Below are 17,716 nucleotides of genomic sequence, written 5' to 3'. Positions count from 1 at the left end.
CCCCCCCCCCCCCCCCCCCCCCCCCCCCCCCCCCCCCCCCCCCCCCCCCCCGCCCCCCCCGCCAAGCGCCTGGTGAAATGTACCCTTCATATATACGCCGTGCACCATGCCGACTGCCCATTTGGTGAGTATGCCGGAGTTGTTGTATACGTCTTCGTCCCAGAGTGCGGCGATGTTGGGGTGGGTTTCGATGATTTGGTCGGCGGGTATGCCCATGTTCATGAGTGTTGTGGCTTGTTCGTAGATACCAGGGAATGCGCGTTTTAATGACCCGGGGTCAGGTATTGTGTTAATGGGTAACATGGACCATGTGGGTAGAAACAGGTTGGTGATTTGCGTCTCTTGAATGTCGCCTGGATAGTGGTTACTTCGGATGCTACTGGAGAATGGCATGTTGCCGAAGAGGTTGCGGAGGTTGAGATTTGGGTGTATCCTGATGGTGTTCACGATCGGTTGTCGACCAGTGAGATGCGTAGGGTATGCCGAGCGTATCGTGTTTTGTCTGTGTGGTGAGGGCCGTTGGCTCCGAGATGGTTTCGATGATGGTGCGGCGTTCCCGACTCCGTCGAAGCTCGTTCCTTGCTGCAAAAGTCGTGGGTCAATCTGGCTTTCCTGAAGCCTATCTTCCTCTTCACTCTCTTCCCCAGCCTCGTCCCTTGTTAGGAGATAGTCCTCTCGATCAAACAGCGGAACTAGGAAGGGATGATCGTTCGCTCCATCTGCCGTTGCTGCTTGTTTTCCCTTACCCGACGCAAATGTTGATGAAGGTGCTGACGGTGACCAGCCTCTGTTCTGGCTGGTGGGTGATGCCATGGAGATATTGGAGCCTTTTCGAAACTGTGAGGCGCCTTTACTCGTGTCAAATGCCGATTCGTGGCTCATACCGCTTCCAGAGGTGTCCGTGGACTCCTGAGCCAGTAAGCTGAACCAGAGTTATAAACTTGTTGTAGCCAGAGGAAGCTGTCGAGTGATGCATACCTGGGGGGTTGGCCGGATACCGCCGGGGATACTGTCATTGGGAGGGTCTTTGCGACCTCTTCAGGTGCTTCACCGAGCCTTAATCGAGCGAGGACAGCGGCGGCCTGGTCGTCGGTCCCGGAGCGTAGCGAGGTAACAATGCGCTTCAGGTCATCCAGCTCGCCAGTCATGCTGTCTCTCTTCATAATCTTCATCCGCTCGGCTCGCGAGACACCTTCGGCGACGTCGTATTGACATGATAGGTCGTTCTCCTTGCATCGATTGCATCGGGGTCTGGTGCCGTCACACTGCGAATAAGCAATCAGCACAGTCCGCGGGGCCAATGAAAGCTGCAAAAGGCCTACGTACAGGTAGTGTCACATGATGTGAGTACCTATAGAAGAGCGCAAATCAGGGATGCATGGGCCTTGAGTACTTGGAAGTATCCTTCAGTGCCTCGCAGGGCTGTAGCATGGCATAGTGCCTGATAGCTGAGCGAAATACCTTGGGATGGTCCAGGGCATTGCTATTGCGTGTAACTCGGTTCTACGTACCTTGGCCTTCCCATTTCGGCACTGCACGCACGCCACGGCAACAGCCTGTCGCTTCTTCCGCCGGTCTGAGGCTGCGCGTCGCTGCCCCGGCTCATCTGAGGCTGGTGCAATGCTTTGCCATCGCTCCGAGTGATCCATACCGTGAATGTCGATGTAGTGGGCGAGATCCCCGGTGCTCAGAAATGCCAAAGTCGCTTGTGGAGCCGGTGGAGCCTAGGCAATGTCGGATGCGTGAGCGTGTTCAGCAGGCCGTGTTGTTGGGCTCGCCTCGCGCTCTGGAGTTGCGCTTCGCCAACCTGTACACATCTGCAGCGGTTCGCCACTTCCTGTTGCACAGATAAACCGGTCGGGGACGCCACGGGTTCCTCGCCTTGGAATATTAGAACAGATCGCATTTGCGACCAAGATCGAATTTGATCGAAAGCTCGGTACAAAAGGCCGACAGCAAGCTTCGTCCGGGAATGCTCTCCTGACCAATGAGACGCTATGGCGCACCATCTCACGTGCTGTAGAGATCGGTCCAGAATAAGGCATCGGAATCTGTTACTATGAAAAAGAGGCGAAGGAGAAAAGTGCATGAGGGTGGAAACCGAGGCTACGTTCCAGACGGATAGATTGGCTAGCTTCGGCGGCACACGTGCGGCGGTTCGGGTCCAGATGTATTTGCTCGCTAGCATTCAACGGGGTTCCAGGCTCCCTAACCCTTCGAGAGCCTCAAACGACCGTCTGAGGTGTGGGTGAAGACTGGTCATGATTGGACGGCGTGTAGTAACAGGTGTGGTGGAGTGGAGGTGGCGGTGCGTGTCGTGCTGACTGCTAGGCTGGTCCATTGCAGCCGAGAAATATCTCGCATCGAAGTGTGACGTCGTGCCATCCACAGCGTCTCCCAAACAACCTTCTCTTGACCTTAGTAGGCATACCATGCATATACGCCAACGGGCGCGGCAGTCAGGTCGGTAGAGCAGCGTCGCCACCGGTCCTGCCTGGTGGGCTCTCCATGTCGCCGACCGTACATTGAGAAGAAAGGCAAAATCGCAATGCGCCTCGGAAGAGCTGGCGGACGAGGTTCAAATACAACATGCGTGATTGACGTCACTGGGCAGACTGAACTCCAGGATTGCTTTGAGGTGCCACGATGGCAAATCCGGAGCCTAGACCACATCGCGTTGCAAAAAATGTCCGACGGATGCTACTGGCTACATGCATCGGCAAGTTGGGTGGAATCGACATGCGTTGGTTGTCGTGGTATTGCACGAAGATCGCAACACCATCAACGGGAACGGGTGCCTGTAGCACTGCGACATTCGTGCGTCCTCTTTTGCTTGCTATGTAAGGTCCGGAGTTTCAGGCCGAACCGCCTCATTTTTTCGAGTCCGCAGTCAGCACTCGGAATATAGAACGACTGATATGGTATGTGCACGGCTTTGCTAACTATATGTCGACAAACTTTACCTCTTTCAACTGCCGTTGCATTGGAGAATCATATCTGATGAGAGCAAAATCCGAAAACTTCAACACGTGATTCTCGTAACGAGTTGCCCCAGCCACGGCTTCAAAAACGGAAAAGTGTGAGAATGCGAGCCACGATCTGTACTGCCAGTCTTGCCGATTCGCCAACGGAGTGCACATGCCGAAACACCTTCACGAAAAGGGTACGAGCCAGACCTCCTAGGGCCATGGAATTCGCAAATCGCATACCCACACCAAGATAGCCTCATCTTGGATCCACCTCGGTTCGCCCTCCGCCGAAATCTCGGCCTCCGGCGCCGCCCGCCAATCTGTCGCCAGCGACAGCTGCATATGAAGTCTAGGTACTATTTAGCTGTGCCTCAACATCAACTAGGGAGCATGCTTCCTGGTCAGGATGGGCAGGGTCCATCTGCGGGGTCTAGGCAGTGAACTTCGTAACGAACTTCGTACGCGAGAATAAGTGTTCAAAAATGTGGATACACGACGAGGTGATATGTAAGATGAATTGCGATACTAGCAACGGGCGAGTACGCCTCAGAAGCTCCTGGACTCCTTGCTCGACATATAAAATCCCCCGGTATATCCGTCACTCTATGTCTCCGTGTCTAAGGTCCTCAACTGACAAAAGAAAGCGCTATGCCATGGCACATTGAAGGCAAACCCGTAATCCAGACACTCAGGGTTTCTAAACCCGACCCAATACCATATCGTTATCTGATGATGTAGTATCCATACTCTTGCCCCGACTCGCCCTATTCTTGCCAATCGTGTTACCAAGCGCTGGGAAGCAGTACCCAGGATGGAATACGGTAAGCACCAACACACTCATGACGATCATGGCACCTTCCAAGATGATAAAGTCCGTCTCATCGCGCATGAGCTCGCTGCCCCAGCCATCGGTGAGTTCCGGAATACGGTAGATGCATCGAATGTAGATACCCAAGAAGCCGACTATGATGGCGAAGATGAAGCATCGGAACGATGTCTTGCGGAAGAGCGTCATTGCTCCAGAAGAGAGTTGATCGCGGCGGTGGTAGGTGCGGATGGTGTACTCGACGAGAAGGGCGCCGAAGATGGACAGAACAACGACCTGGAGGACGACACCGGCCACCATGAGATTTGTTCCGAGATCCTGCAAATCCGAGCCGCTATCTGCTGTAGCAGCAATGCCACCACCGGCACCCTGGAGAACGAGCGAGAAGATGTCGCCGGTAATGAAGATGCGCGTGTACCACACTGGCGACAAGCGTGACCACGATTGTCCGAAGTTAATGACGATGTGCTTGAGCGTGACGTATATTCCAGCCGAAACGAAGGCGGGGGAGATAATCAAGCAGCAGATCTGCATCTGGAAGCCGGTCTCGTCGTAAGGGTTGTTGTACAAGAGGATGCGTCCGATGTATCCGACAAGCTCGCCCAAGCAGCCTAGACAGAGAGCAATCTATCGGGTGTTAGATGCGTCCTGCCGAGTCGAGGAATAACTTACCATGTAGGTCCACGTCTTGTATCGAATACCCAGCCCCAGGTTGATGACCAGGCAGAGGCCGAAGAACGCCGCGAAGAAAGCATTGGCTTCGATACTGGGGTAGTAGCCGTATAGTGTACCCTCTACGGGACATTCAGGGCCAACTTCGACGCACCACTGAGGGACAGCTACTTGTTCGGGCATCGTCAAGGGTTCTTGGAAGCTGGAGGGTCGTTGCGATAGGGGTGGAATACTCCGAAAGCGATCGAGATAAGTGATCTCTGGAGAAGATGGAGGTAGATGCGGTGGTTTGTGATGATGACCTGTTAAACGACGGGTGATCCCTTACCTTATAGCCAACAGTCGGAGATACAGGTGAGATGGTGTTTCGCACCATGCACCGAATCCATACATGGCGCAAGTATAGCCCCAGCCTGAGGCAGTGCGGGCTACGCGTATCTCAACGACCCGTTTGCTAGTCCTAGAATAGCCAAGGATGCGAAATCTGACAAGCACATGCAGGATGCCTTCTCTTGCAAGCCACGTTCTAAGTCATCATTGTTTCGCGGATTGCCCCAGGATAGGTTTAGTGGCATCGCTTCGGTAGCCAAGACTTCCGAAAGTGGGTATGATTGGGTGCGTCATGTACTGTGGGCTGAGCAGATGTTGGTGATGAACTTATTTCACCGGACGTGTTTGCGTATATACGCATCTTCATCCGCATCTCCACATCATCTACGTAGGTGATGTGATGGTGTGGACCAATCGAGAATCTTGGACACGGGCTCGCGCGACACGATAGCTGCGAAAGACAACACCGAGTATGCCAAGCATACAGCAAGTAATGCGCCAGTCGCTACAGCGCGAAAGACAGAGACTGCAGTAGTAGTGGTGTATATTCGACTGTTGTTCCGCCCAGCTTTGTGGACCTCAGAGGCATACCGCCAGCGCCATGCTGACGTTTTGACGCAATCTGCGGAGGAACTTTAGGCCACCGCACCGCAGAGACACGGTGAGTTGTCAAGCCTCCAAGGAGTCCGACGAATTATGAATCGATAAGGATTATTTTTTAGCGGTATCCAGTTGGTTCCTCGTGTTTTATAGGGCTTGGCACCTCATCGTCCCGGTTACTCGGTCTTCGGTCGATGGACGGTTCCTCCTCGTTTGCTCGTTCGCAACCTACAAGCTTTGCACAGCCATGATACATGCGCTTGAGTAGTCGTCCTCTTACGCGCGATGAACTGCGAGCCCCATCGTCTCTACCCCTTTATGCACAGTAGCATCCAGAAGGGACAAGCGTGGGAATTCATGCTGGAGCAGCGCCGTGCTTGCCGTCACCGTCAGCAACCACGAGGGAAGTAAAGGGCAATTCAGAAACCATGGCGCACGCGAAACTGAAATTGAACAGCCAGCTCTGGACAATGTATCGGACGAATCGTGATGCGCTCGATGAGGGTGTTGCGATGGACCGTGGACGCGGCCTCAGCGATGGAACACGAGAAGCCGCCCGGCGCTTCGGCATCCGCATCTCCGACAATCTGGAGCGGCCGTGCGTACATAGGTCTCGCATCCCAGCTCTTTTTTGCAGCGCTCGCTCACCGTCACGCGCGACACCGAAAGATCGCGATTGACACTTACGCGCACGAATGGATCGAAGGTTCCAGCGTCTCAACAAAGAAGCCACGGAAGAGCACCGGTCCGGATTCAGCGTTGATACTACGCGAAGAGCATCCTCCAGCGAGTCGAAGTCAACGTGATGTCTGCATTATCAATTCTGTCAGCTTGAGGTCCAGCCATCCGTAGACGACTTCGGGATAGACTTTTTACCACGCGATCACGTCATATGTCACAATGCCTCCCTGCACTGCATGCGAGTGACAGTCGTATCAATGGAAGGTGAAAGGGATGCGACAGCTGAAGGGGGTTACTATTAAACAACTACCCTCCGATTAATAAATTGCAGGCGCAAGATTGGCATACGCTAGAGAATTCGCAAGATGAATCTGCATGCCTGGCTTTCCAACTCCTCGTGTTTCCAAGGCTCTAACGGCAGTACACGAAGTGCAGCAATTGCTGCGCAGGATTGCACAGCTTTAGTTCCGGATATAAGACGTCAGGTACTACGACCACGGGATGAGCGGCACAAGCTGGGCGTCGCAGCATGCACTCTTTGTACTGACACCTGGTACCTGTCAAAATCTCCAATGTCGACACCGAGCAGCCCGAGCATTCGTCAGTCTCGATCTCACTTGCGCACATAATAGCAGACTGTGGAAAAGGACATTATCTTGCTAGAGCGAACAAGAGCACACGTCGCATACTCAACACTGCAATTTTACCTACGCATGGCGTCTGCATGGGACATGCTGTACCACATCGGCTCTCCCACACATGTCCGGCTGTCGGTACAAGGTATACCAAACTTTCCGAAAGATCACCATCGTTTTTGCCTCAACCGCATCACGCTAACCTGTTCCTAGTCTAGGCAAGCCATCATAGAAGCATTGAGATGCACGCCACTTGTGTCTTCCATTCTTTTCCAGCCCAGCACGCGAGACAGCGTTTCGGACGGGGTTCCAATTGGCATCTGTCGCTCCTTGCATGTGCATGTGGGTTTTCTTGATCGTGCGAACACCCCATGTGAGCCAATAGCTGGCCTCGGTATCGTCAAGCTTTATACCTCCACAATGATCAAAACGATCAAACCATTCCCGCGTTGCAGCCCGCTACTCGCATGGAGACGGTCGGACCCTTGTTGCATCTGTGCAACATGGTTCTTTTGCGCGTATCGGGTGCTGGCACGCAGACGCATTCTACCCCTTCTGGAAGGGCGGTCTGTTCAAAGCCGTTGATCTTGGCCCATGGTGCAAGGGTTGAGAGCTTCGAAATATTGAATACGCGTTCATATCTGATCGGAGCGATTAGAGCATAGTCGAACGGGCCAACAACGTCAGTCATTTCCATGAAAAGCATACATTCATACTTAAACTCTCGAGAGCGCTGCTTCTTCAGCCAGATATTCACTCTTTATATTTCATTCGTTACTTGTTGAGCAACATGTTGGGTCTATCTCAGGCACTCTTGTTGGCGGTGTACGCTGGAGTAGCTTGCGCAAAGACTGTCACTTATGACTTCGAGGTTGGCTACGTGACTGTGAGTACTCTAATCTACCTGTTGACACCAAATGACAACACTAACTCACTGTAGGCTGCGCCTGATGGCTTCGAGAGACAGGTTATTGGCATCAATGGAGAGTGGCCAATTCCTACCATAGAATGCGATGAAGGTGATACCGTTCAGGTGACGGTTCACAACAGCCTTCCGGATCAAACCACCGCACTCCATTTCCACGGCATATGGCAAAAGGGAACGCAAAACTACGACGGCCCCAGTGGAGTTACTCAGTGCCCCATTCAGCCTGGAAGCTCTTTCACCTACACCTTTATCGCGAACCCTGCTGGCACGCATTGGTACCATGCGCACGAGAAAGGTCAATATCCCGATGGTCTGCGTGGCAAGATGATTGTGCACGACAGAGCTTGGGAGGCGAGCTTGAACATCGATAAACAGGTGTACCTTTCCATGTCGGACTGGTAAGTAAACTCAGCCTTTTTCACGCGCGCGAACTCACAGTAATCAGGTACCACCGCCCCATGCCCGAGATGATCGAGGCTTATATGAGCCCCGACAACACAAACGCCAACTTCGACTCGCCCGACTCTTTCCTCTTCAACGATGCCGCCAAGCCTTTTGACCTCAAGATCGCTAAGAACAAGAGGTACCTTCTTCGTATCGTCAACACCGCCGCTGTCGCATGCGCTCGCTTTCACATCGCAAACTACACGCTGAGCGTAGTTGAGATTGACGGTGTCCAGACGCAGCCCCAGGAGGCAGAGACGATCATCATTTGCGCCGGCCAAAGCTATGGTGTAATTGTGCAAGGAAAGAAGGACCCCAAAGGATCCTCCAACTGGATTGCGCAGATGATGACAGACATGTTGACCAACGGCGCTCCCTCAGCAGAGGAACGAACGGTCATTGGAGAAGTAGTCTACGACGACATCTTCGGCGAGATCGACGACATCATCGACAGCATCTCTGATACAATCGACGGCATCTTCCTCGAGCCCGAGTGGACGCCCCCACCCCAAACCATCCTCAACGACTTCACCATGAAGCCGCTTGATGGCCAGAGACTCATGGGCCCCGTTGACAACCACATCGAGTTCACCACCAACCAGACCTACTTCGATGGCGTCGGTACCCGCACTCCTCTCAACGCCCAGCCATGGGTTCCTCCTCAAGTGCCTACTCTCTACACCGCTTTGACAACCGGCAGCATGGACCCCGCCACCTACGGCCCCGGCATCAACCCCTGGGTCATCAAGTCCGGCGAAATCGTCCAGATCGTCATGCACAACCCGCACATGTACCCCCACCCCATGCATCTCCACGGCCACGTCTTCCAAGTCGTCGCCACGGGTCTCGGAGTCTGGAACGGCGATGAGAGCTCGCTTCCCCGCGTACCCCTCAAGCGCGATGGTTTCGTTGTCCCGGCTTTCGGCTACGCAGTTATCCGCTTTAAGGCTGATAACCCCGGTGTGTGGTTCTTCCATTGCCACATCGATTTCCATCTTGTTGGCGGTATGGCTGCTACTATCATCGAGTCGCCAGATCTGCTCAAGGGCTCGGTTCCTGCTGCTGGTGTTGCGCTCTGCGACGCGGGTAAGAGGAAGTCGAGCGGTAACTGCGCCGGTGAGAAGGGTGAGATCTCCGCGGCAGACGCGAGTACCAAGTGCAACAACGTATACAATACCCGCGTTCGTGGTGCGCTGATCGAGCAGAATTAGTCTTTTCGCACTTTGCATCTTTTTCTCTTCTTTGTAGAACATTGAATACTGTACATGTCTTCATCTATATTTAATCAGACTGTATCTTATCATACCACTATTTCTCTTCCTGCTATACTTCAATGAGACTTTCCACAGCCACAGCCGCTCTTTGCACCGACCCTCTTCTTCCAACTCCACGTCATTGTCGGGTCGGCAACCATTTTCTGCATCACTGCAGTATCTTTGTCGTTCCAGCCTTTGTCTAGCATACTCATCTCCACACTCAATCTCGCATACCGCACCGCCTCCCACTTCATCCCAAAACTACTATATGTCTCTGCAGCATGCTGATACGCCGTCGCGAGACTAGCGTCGAGACGCTCTTGCTGGTACAAGCTGATGAGAAGCTCTGCCGTTGCCGGAGTGGCAGCAGAAGATTCCGTCCACTCACTGAGAACGTCCTGCTGGATAGCCGCAATCTGTTCGAGCCTCGAATCCGATTCTGCCACCAAAGAAGCATGTGCAGTACATGTGGAGCAGGAACATTTGAACCCCCAATTCTTTTCCAACCCGCGCATACGCCGTGCGCGCGGTAGCTCGTTGTTGATGTATGTTATTGTGATCTCCTCGCCGGGGTAGATGGGTCGGATGGCATGGACGTAGTGCGTCAGCGTCTTTTCATCGAAGAAGTACGCGGCATTTGGTCGGCAGTCGTGGTTCAGCATGGCGATTTCAGGGAAAAGCGCGGATTGCGCGATGCCGTCGATGGCGACTTCGAAGTTATTCGTGGTAATGCGATCATCTATCGCATCGGCATCGGGCGTGTGGCCCATGAGCTCCCAAAACAATGACTGCGTTGACTGCGGAAGCGTGTCTATACCGCGATGTAGCAGCGCAAGGCGCTCGGATTCGGGTAGGTCGTATAGATCGGGGTCTGTGATGAGGATTGGCGTAGAAGCGAAGATCTCGTCGCCTCGCTGAAGGGTCTTGTTGGCGACTAGGCCTCTTCCTTTTCCTGGGAATTCATGCTGGTAGAATGGTGGGTTCTCGTAACGGTTGATGCGCTCGAGGGTTTCTGGGCGCTTGAATGCGTCTTGTTGTAGCATAGCGTAGGCGAAGGTGCGTGCGGTGACGATGAAGATGCCTCGCCCCGATGCGAAGTCTTGTTTGCTGAAGACGCAGTAGGGCTCTGCGACTTTTTCGTTGGTGAAACATTCTGGCCAGAATGTCCAGGGGAAGTTTTCTGTTTGAGAAGCTAACGCGCGGGCATCTTCTAGGGAGTTTGTGTGAGGCGAGGGGTCCGAGGTGTTGGACTGGAATGCTACTGATGCTGGCGAGTTGCCGTATGCCAATGGTAGACATTTGCCGTTGTCAAGTAGGTGATTCGACGGGCAAGCATCTTGTATGAGAGGCTGTTGTGCAACAAAGCCGACTTTCTCGTTCGACAATGCGAGCGCACTTCCCAGCAAGCTCAGGCTAATAGCTGACTTCATGATGATAGGCTGTGGTTTGTAAGTGGATTCGGTATTACGGGATATGAGGATACGAGAGCAAAAGAACAGTATGGGTTGCAGTTTCGTTTTTGTATAAGGATGTCTTGAACTTTTGGGTAGAAGCTTGAAACGCAACCTGATCGTGAAGCCGGAGATGAAACGATTGCGCAAAACAAGCCGCACCCAGACGCGTCGGAACCACCGTCTAGAGTTGCTACATGGATACTGTAACATACTGGGTATGAGGCTTCAGCCCTCGTTTAAACATAGTTACGCGTTGGAAATAGAATATCAGCTTGGCTGGCGTGTACTCCCTAGGTAGTTGTGGGTGTCGCGAAGCTCAAGCAACGCAGCCGGAGTGGTCTTCGTAGGAGTCGTGCTGCTCATGTTGGGAGTCACTAGAGTGCGCAAGATACATTTCTGTAACATTGCTTGCTTGCAACAGATGTTGCTAGGATGTCGGATTACGAGTGCGCGGGGAACGGCGGGAGGATGCACGTGAGTGAAGATGTGACGCGTTTCGAGAGTGAAACCCTGGCGCTATCGTGCCTCGGCAAAACTTACCCGCTAGCACTCTCCAGAGCTAGCGCAAGCCCCGCCACTTGAACCTTTGTCGGGAAGCATCCACGCCCACGGAGGTTCATCACTCTAATTGCAAAACGCGTCATCTTGTGCCATTAGGCTGCTAACAGCATACATTTTGAGCGGAATTCCTAGGCCTAACGCGACGAAGTTCAGCGAGCCCCTCACCATACTCACAACAGCAAAACCTTTCGGCTCTGCGGGTACCTGAAGCTGCAAGGCCCCGAGAACTCAGCCATCTATAGGAGATGATCGATTGGTATAGACGCAGGATCGTTGCATCAATGAAGTATTCCCGAAAAGCAACTTTAGAACTGGTCTAGACTTCCCTAATCCATCAAGGATCCCACTCAACAAAAGCCGCTTGGATTATCGTTGTCACTCTTTCCAAGGTGAGGTCCTCTGGTCCAAACACGACTGTCCGGTTCCACATTGGTGCTACTATGACCTTATATCCCGCACGTCTCAGGCATGCCAATGGCCAAAACAACCACTCTACTTTCTGCGCGTAATCTTCCGCGTCGGTGCGAATCACGTCTAAGGATCTGGATTCGTTGTTGTGTCCTTCCAGAGTGATCGTAATGGTCGAACGTTCTTTGAGCTGGAGTAGGGACCCAAGCCTTTGCAAGTCGAGGATCTCTTCGGCAGTGTCTCGGGCGTATAGAACAGGTATGTAGATTTCGACGTTTAGGACCAAGTCAAGTGGCTTACCCACTAGAGCAGCACTCCATTCGAGCTGAGAGAGGCAAGAATCGATGGTGCTGGCATCTTCGGTAGAGAACCTCGTCGCTTCGTACCATGCTTTAGCTAGCTCTTGTTTGATTTGAGTATCCGCAGCGAAAAGTCTGAAATTTACCCCAAGGTCTCGGCGGAAGGGAGCAAGATTACCGACCTTATATTTCCGCGCCGCTAGATTCTCATACACGTCTTCGAAGAGGTATTCATACACCATATCGCGAAGCTCTCGAGGCCAGAAATCTTGCATGTGCTGGAGGATTGAACGACGATAGGCGTATCGTATCCGATCGCACTTAGCTTCATGGAAAGCGTCGATATCCGCTTTTGTGGCATGTCCTGTTGGACTGTGGTAGGCTGATGAATGAAGAGCAGTCCAAATCTTCTGAGAGCCTCTCAGTTCTGTCGTCGCGCTACGAAACGTTAACAACCATAACATCCATGGTGACACCCTGATACGCACTCATTGAGGTATGCGCAACAAGTAGGCCAAGCAGCTTCAGCGGCTTCTCCGTCTAGAATTGCACCATCTTCCTCGCCTTGGAGCTCACCGGACTCTTCTAGAAGCCCGTCGTGCTCATCTCTTAGAAGCGCAGCGTATTGGTCCTTCGAAAGCCCGCATTTCTCTTGTGGAAGCCTATCGTCTTTATCTTCTGAGTCTCCATCTTCCGAGTTCTCATCCTCTTCATCGTCTGAGACCCCATCGTCTTCATCTTCCGAGACCTCGTCTTCTTCGTCGACTGACATCTCATTGTTCTCCTCATCCGAAGGCACATGATTATCTTCTAGAAACTCATTATGCTCATCGTTTGAGACATCAGACATCTCCGTATCTGAAGAATCCGAAAAATGCGAGAACCCTACGTTGGCTCTTTTCGTTCGTTAGCCATCAAGACCTAAAAGAAGTGCTACAGTGACTTACTGGTATGCCATACCATCCGCGGTAACATGGTTGTTCGTAGTAATTCCTTGCATCTCTCGGCCGTAGAACTTGTTAGCAGGACTCAGGTTGATACAAGAGTGCAGCTGTAGAACGTGCGGAAAACGAGAGTTTGAGTAGTGAAATCCAGCATCCGGTATCGCTCGGAGAGCCGTATCAGGGATCTGGTTCTGCCATTCTCTTACTCGTCGTTCGCACCTGTATCGTCCATTTCAGTGGTAGCAAAAGCCAGGGCGTGCCATACAACAGCTTCTGTAGAGCAATAACGGCTGAAGGATACCATGGGTTTGATGCGCCCGGGTTCTTGCGCACGTACGCCCCCGTCTGCCCGCTTTCGCTACCTAGATACTGCTGTCGCTTCCGGAACAGCGATGTCGAGGTCCATGGATATAGTGTTATGATGCGAGAGCCAATAACGAAGTAAAGAAACCGTTATGACTGCGCGGTACGTATTTTCAAACTGAGCATGCGATGTTTTCTGGGATGGTACGGACGGATAAGAGCTCCACTATATCCAAAGAAAAGGCCAGATAACTGTGACAAGCCAATATCAGACCTAGAAGTCTACTTTGTCTTCCCGTATAACCAAACTACAGTCTTTAAACTCGTGTCTACCGCAGACATCACTCATTCTCCCTCAACCATGCCTCCACCCAACGGTTCCCTCGCTCCACCACAATCTCATTATTAAGGTACGGTCGAACTATCATCTTATACCCCAAACTCCTCATACGCAATGCTATCGGGTATAAAGATTCTGCGCGATATAAATCTTCTCTCGGATGATGACTCTTTTCAGGGAATCTTTTCACGATGATGATGATGGTTGTGCCCGGGTTGAGACATTTGAGAGAGTCCAGATCTTTGCAGATGGCCTCGCGCATTAATGGGGCTTCTAGGGGTTTTGTCTTCAGTTCAACTCGTCTGATGAGTTGCACTGGATCAATACCAGCGCTCCATGGGTACTTTTCCAGAGAGGGGCGAATGAGTGCTGCATCTGTGATAATGAAGTTTGATGTCCTGAACCATGCTTCGATAAGCTCAGTCCTTATTTCATGGTCGTGTATATATCCTGGCTTGAGTAGGTAGCTGTAAGGATAATGCCTTCCGATGTCTTGCTCCACACAAGGCGTAGAATCGTCGGCGTTATCGGCTTCAGAGCCATTCGCTTCCAATAGGACGTACGTGCCCTGAAAGATGTGTTCGAAAACCATTTCACGAAGCTCCTTCGGTAGACGATCCCGTATACTCTGGAAGAACGCACGGCACTGTGGGCCTTCTTGGATCATGATGCGTTCGTCGACTTCGGCTGGGAGTCGGGCGAGGATGTTCGAGAGGCTGTGATCCGCTGCGCTGAAGGTATCGCACTCTGTTGGCGTGGCGAATCTGAATTTGCCATTCAGCTTTGGTGCATAGGCCAGGAATTCTTCACGCCCTCGGTAGTCTTCCAGCCAGGCGCTTGCACTGAGTTGTGTCAGCATGTGTCTTGACAAGAAGGAGATTGTGTTACATACTCCCTAAGATAGTCGTGGTACTCTTCCTCTTGAGGGTCATCGTAGCTATCAGAAGGATTGTCCTCATAGAATGGATCCGGGTTGGGTCTCGTGAGCTGTGCCATACTATTCAGGGTAATGTCGTTGTGGAGCCCTGTTGCAGTTTGAAAAGCGGAAGTAAAAGAAGCCTTCGTGGGCGTGGAAAATTTTTAAAAGATAGAAGCGAAAAAAGCTTATGGCTGTATGCTCTTTGGTCTGGTAACGTTGAGATTACAGAGCCTGTGAGTGGCTTACCGTCCTTCAACGCCATCACAGTACCAGTGGCTGAAGTGGATAGCAACCAACGTATTCTCCAACCTTCCCCATCAGTGCCCTATGCACCTCGCATCTACACCCTACCTCCCCCTCCGTGTCCTCAACACCCTCCCCCCTCTACTCGTATCGCTCTCCACAGCACCACTGTCCCCACTCTTTGCTTCTCGTCTGACTCGCCCCTGATTTCGCACCCTCTCTTCTTTTCTCGGGACCCTACCACCTCTACCCACATTCTCCTCATTATCCCCACTTTGCTCTTCTTCACCTTCCGTTTCGCGCTTCGCCAGCGCCTCATTCTGGACCCGCTCTTCTATCCTCAGGACCTTGATTCGCCATATCCGCTGCTCCATGCTTAACTTCAGTTCTTCTAATTCACGCTTCTCTGTTGCCGTCGCATTCGCTGGAAGTTCAGGTAGAGAGGCCAGTAGGTTCATGGCCTCGATCTCGGCTTCTTCCGTGGCATCTATCAGTTCGTCTGTTTCACTATCCGGTGCCGGGTTTTCTGCGTTGTTCACAGCCAGTTCGTCGTCATCGTGTGCGTCAAGTACGGTCGCAGCCTCTTCTTCGTCTTCTGCAGCAGAGATACCGGGCGGTTGCGTTGGAGTCGGAACATCAAGAGTGATATTATCGTTATCCAGCTGCCAGTGCGGTTCCCTAATACGCTGTTGCTCAAGTCTCGATAGTCGCTTCTTCCTCTTCCTGCTTTTCTCCCTCGCCTCATTGCCTTCAAGATCTGAGAGGAAGCCAGTGTCATCCGGTACCCGGGGGTCGGGGTCCTGGTGCACCAAAGTTGGGAGTTCGACTGCCAGAGGATCTGGCATTGCGTCTTCGTTGGCTTTCCGTCTCTTGCCTCTTGGTGGGGGCTTGGGCCGCGTGGGTTTCTTCACGGCGGATGCATCAGGATTTAGGTTGACTTTGACGGGTCGCACGCCAGAGAGGTACTGGTATTTTCCGCCAGCGAGTGGTTCAGATGAACCTTCTTCTTCCTCCTCTTCCTCGTCGTCGTCGTTGTTGACAGGTGTTTTCGGCACCTGTATACGGGTATTCCGGGTCGTGCGGCCACCTTTCCTACCCTTCGCGTCTGACTCCGGGCTGGCTAGCCCAGCTCCCATCTCATCGGCGTCTCTTTCATATTGTTTCAAGACCGCTTTCAGATCTACAGCTTTGGCCCGACTCGACCTGCCAGCCGCAGACTTGTTCTTCTGTTGACGCATCTTTACAACTTCCTTTAGTCTCCTTGTGAAGTCTGGGAGAGTAGCGCCAGGTAATGATGAGATCTCGCTTAAAAGCATAATGATGTCGGCACCCCATTGAGGGAAGAGGTCCTGGGGCCATAAAGGACGTGGAATGCAGTCCTTTGCGAATTCGAGATGCCAGTTGGTCATGATAGTGGTGACATGTTGTTTCAAGGGCCTTGGAAAGATGCAGGTGAGCTCTGATTGGATGGCTTTCGCTAGATCGAAATCTTTGGAAGGTGCCATATTCGCGTCTGGGAAGAAATGTCGTATATCGTATTGGTGTTATTGAATAGTGGAGTGAAAAACATAGGAACTGTGAGATGGAGGAGATGGGATTCGTAATTCTGGCGCGTGTGGAGGCAGCATCGTGGTTTGGGGTGAAGACATCGAATGAAGCGGCAGGTGCAGTATTTCCAGGGTAAAAAAGGCGGTCAAAGCTCATTGCCGTCAGCCACGCCGACTCGAAGAAGCTAGCAGCAACCTGCAGCTATAGCAGACTTCGTTGAGTGGCTTCCCCTCGCGTGCGTTCTAGCCTTGAAGGCATTTGCAGTGTCCCAAACATCGCGGGATGCCGGGGAAGCTCAGAGGATTGTTTACTGAGAAGTGGGTCTGATGATGTCATCAAGTTATATTAGGCGGGTTTTGGGTTTAAACTATTGCGGTAAGCTCGGATTCAATACATTGGCTGCGCTATAGCTGGTGAACATTGAGATGTGTCGTATCTTCTGAATTCCGCACACTCAAGCTTCCGTCTAGAGACGCCTCCAGATGTTGTACAAGTCGTGTCGCGTATATGATACAGGTATAGCACAAAGCTGAGGAGAGTGTGAACGCCGCCCGCTGCCGAAACCTGCCTGCGGTATATGCCAAACATCCCAAAAACACCGCTTGCCCAGACATCAGACATGTCGCTGCCCGCCCGTGGCCTGATAGCGGTTCGCTCTGAAGAGGTATAAATCGTGAATCGAAAACGTTTTACGCGGCCACAGCCATGCCGCCGCCGCCAGATGGTGCACCCACGTCGGCTGGTGGTGGTGGGGGCGCATCGAGCCTTGTGTTGTCGGCCATCATGCGGTTGAAGCCAATTGAGACACCCTCGATAACAGCCAGCAGAATGGCACATGATATCGCGCCGTTTCGCATCGACCTGTATCCTCCTCGTACTGCGAGCGATCCACCTGTGAAGAATCCTGCGATGATGGCGTTCCATGGGTCCTCCTTCTTCCGTATTCCCTTGACTGCGCAGTCGTATGTGTTGAAAAGTCCTCCCCAGACTCCGAAGTTGCCGCCGAGAACAGGCGCGCGGGCTTTGATCGCTGTGATGGCGCCGATGCGTCGCTCGCCGTAGGGTGAGTTACGGAACTATAGGTGCATGAGCGCAATTCAAAGTATGAATCAAAAGATACGTACACCCTTCACACCATGCCATACTGCTCCTCCGACAGCCTAATGCGGTGTTAGTATATGGGCCAGAGATGCAGCGCTGGTGGGGACATACACCCATGGCAAAGGCACCGCCAAAGTCATTGAGAATGACCCAGGGACAGGGATCGCGCGAATGATCCATTATGAATTATTAGGGGAGAGGATGTGTTTTGGGCGATTCCGGGGGTGAGGCGAGGGCGTGGGCGAGCTCGTGGTC

The 17,716-nt window shown here is 52.6% G+C and overlaps 8 protein-coding genes across 8 annotated transcripts; 1 reads left to right on the top strand and 7 right to left on the bottom strand.

Moving 5' to 3' along the window:
* Positions 1-83: 83 nt before the first annotated feature.
* On the bottom strand, positions 84-1,481 carry J4E92_010723 (uncharacterized protein; the record flags this gene model as incomplete). Its single annotated transcript, XM_051502058.1, has 4 exons — positions 84-922; positions 979-1,265; positions 1,327-1,351; positions 1,462-1,481. Coding segments are annotated over 4 exons (1,171 nt in total), but the record flags the coding sequence as incomplete, so codon positions are not given.
* A 2,185-nt stretch (positions 1,482-3,666) lies between these two features.
* J4E92_010722 (uncharacterized protein) lies at positions 3,667-4,650 on the bottom strand (the record flags this gene model as incomplete). The annotated part of the gene is made up of 2 exons (XM_051502057.1): positions 3,667-4,422; positions 4,468-4,650. The coding sequence occupies 2 exons, from the start codon at positions 4,648-4,650 to the stop codon at positions 3,667-3,669; spliced, it is 939 nt and encodes a 312-aa protein (XP_051347769.1).
* Positions 4,651-7,503: 2,853 nt separating this feature from the next.
* Positions 7,504-9,296, top strand: J4E92_010721 (uncharacterized protein; the record flags this gene model as incomplete). The annotated part of the gene is made up of 3 exons (XM_051502056.1): positions 7,504-7,599; positions 7,654-8,039; positions 8,087-9,296. The coding sequence occupies 3 exons, from the start codon at positions 7,504-7,506 to the stop codon at positions 9,294-9,296; spliced, it is 1,692 nt and encodes a 563-aa protein (XP_051347768.1).
* A 119-nt stretch (positions 9,297-9,415) lies between these two features.
* Positions 9,416-10,771, bottom strand: J4E92_010720 (uncharacterized protein; the record flags this gene model as incomplete). The annotated part of the gene is made up of 1 exon (XM_051502055.1): positions 9,416-10,771. The coding sequence occupies one exon, from the start codon at positions 10,769-10,771 to the stop codon at positions 9,416-9,418; it is 1,356 nt and encodes a 451-aa protein (XP_051347767.1).
* Positions 10,772-11,690: 919 nt separating this feature from the next.
* On the bottom strand, positions 11,691-12,913 carry J4E92_010719 (uncharacterized protein; the record flags this gene model as incomplete). The annotated part of the gene is made up of 2 exons (XM_051502054.1): positions 11,691-12,501; positions 12,552-12,913. The coding sequence occupies 2 exons, from the start codon at positions 12,911-12,913 to the stop codon at positions 11,691-11,693; spliced, it is 1,173 nt and encodes a 390-aa protein (XP_051347766.1).
* A 738-nt stretch (positions 12,914-13,651) lies between these two features.
* Positions 13,652-14,646, bottom strand: J4E92_010718 (uncharacterized protein; the record flags this gene model as incomplete). The annotated part of the gene is made up of 2 exons (XM_051502053.1): positions 13,652-14,492; positions 14,543-14,646. 2 exons carry the CDS (start codon positions 14,644-14,646, stop codon positions 13,652-13,654), a joined length of 945 nt encoding a protein of 314 aa, XP_051347765.1.
* A 270-nt stretch (positions 14,647-14,916) lies between these two features.
* On the bottom strand, positions 14,917-16,317 carry J4E92_010717 (uncharacterized protein; the record flags this gene model as incomplete). Its single annotated transcript, XM_051502052.1, has 1 exon — positions 14,917-16,317. One exon carries the CDS (start codon positions 16,315-16,317, stop codon positions 14,917-14,919), a length of 1,401 nt encoding a protein of 466 aa, XP_051347764.1.
* A 732-nt stretch (positions 16,318-17,049) lies between these two features.
* TIM17 (translocase of the inner membrane) lies at positions 17,050-17,641 on the bottom strand (the record flags this gene model as incomplete). The annotated part of the gene is made up of 3 exons (XM_051502051.1): positions 17,050-17,436; positions 17,485-17,520; positions 17,573-17,641. 3 exons carry the CDS (start codon positions 17,639-17,641, stop codon positions 17,050-17,052), a joined length of 492 nt encoding a protein of 163 aa, XP_051347763.1.
* Positions 17,642-17,716: the final 75 nt, after the last annotated feature.

Source organism: Alternaria infectoria (assembly GCF_024043175.1).
Source record: "Alternaria infectoria strain BMP 0036 chromosome Unknown scaffold_41, whole genome shotgun sequence".
NCBI lineage: Eukaryota > Fungi > Ascomycota > Dothideomycetes > Pleosporales > Pleosporaceae > Alternaria > Alternaria infectoria.
Note: the sequence above shows the minus strand (reverse complement) of the source record. Positions and strands in the feature narration are given on the sequence as shown.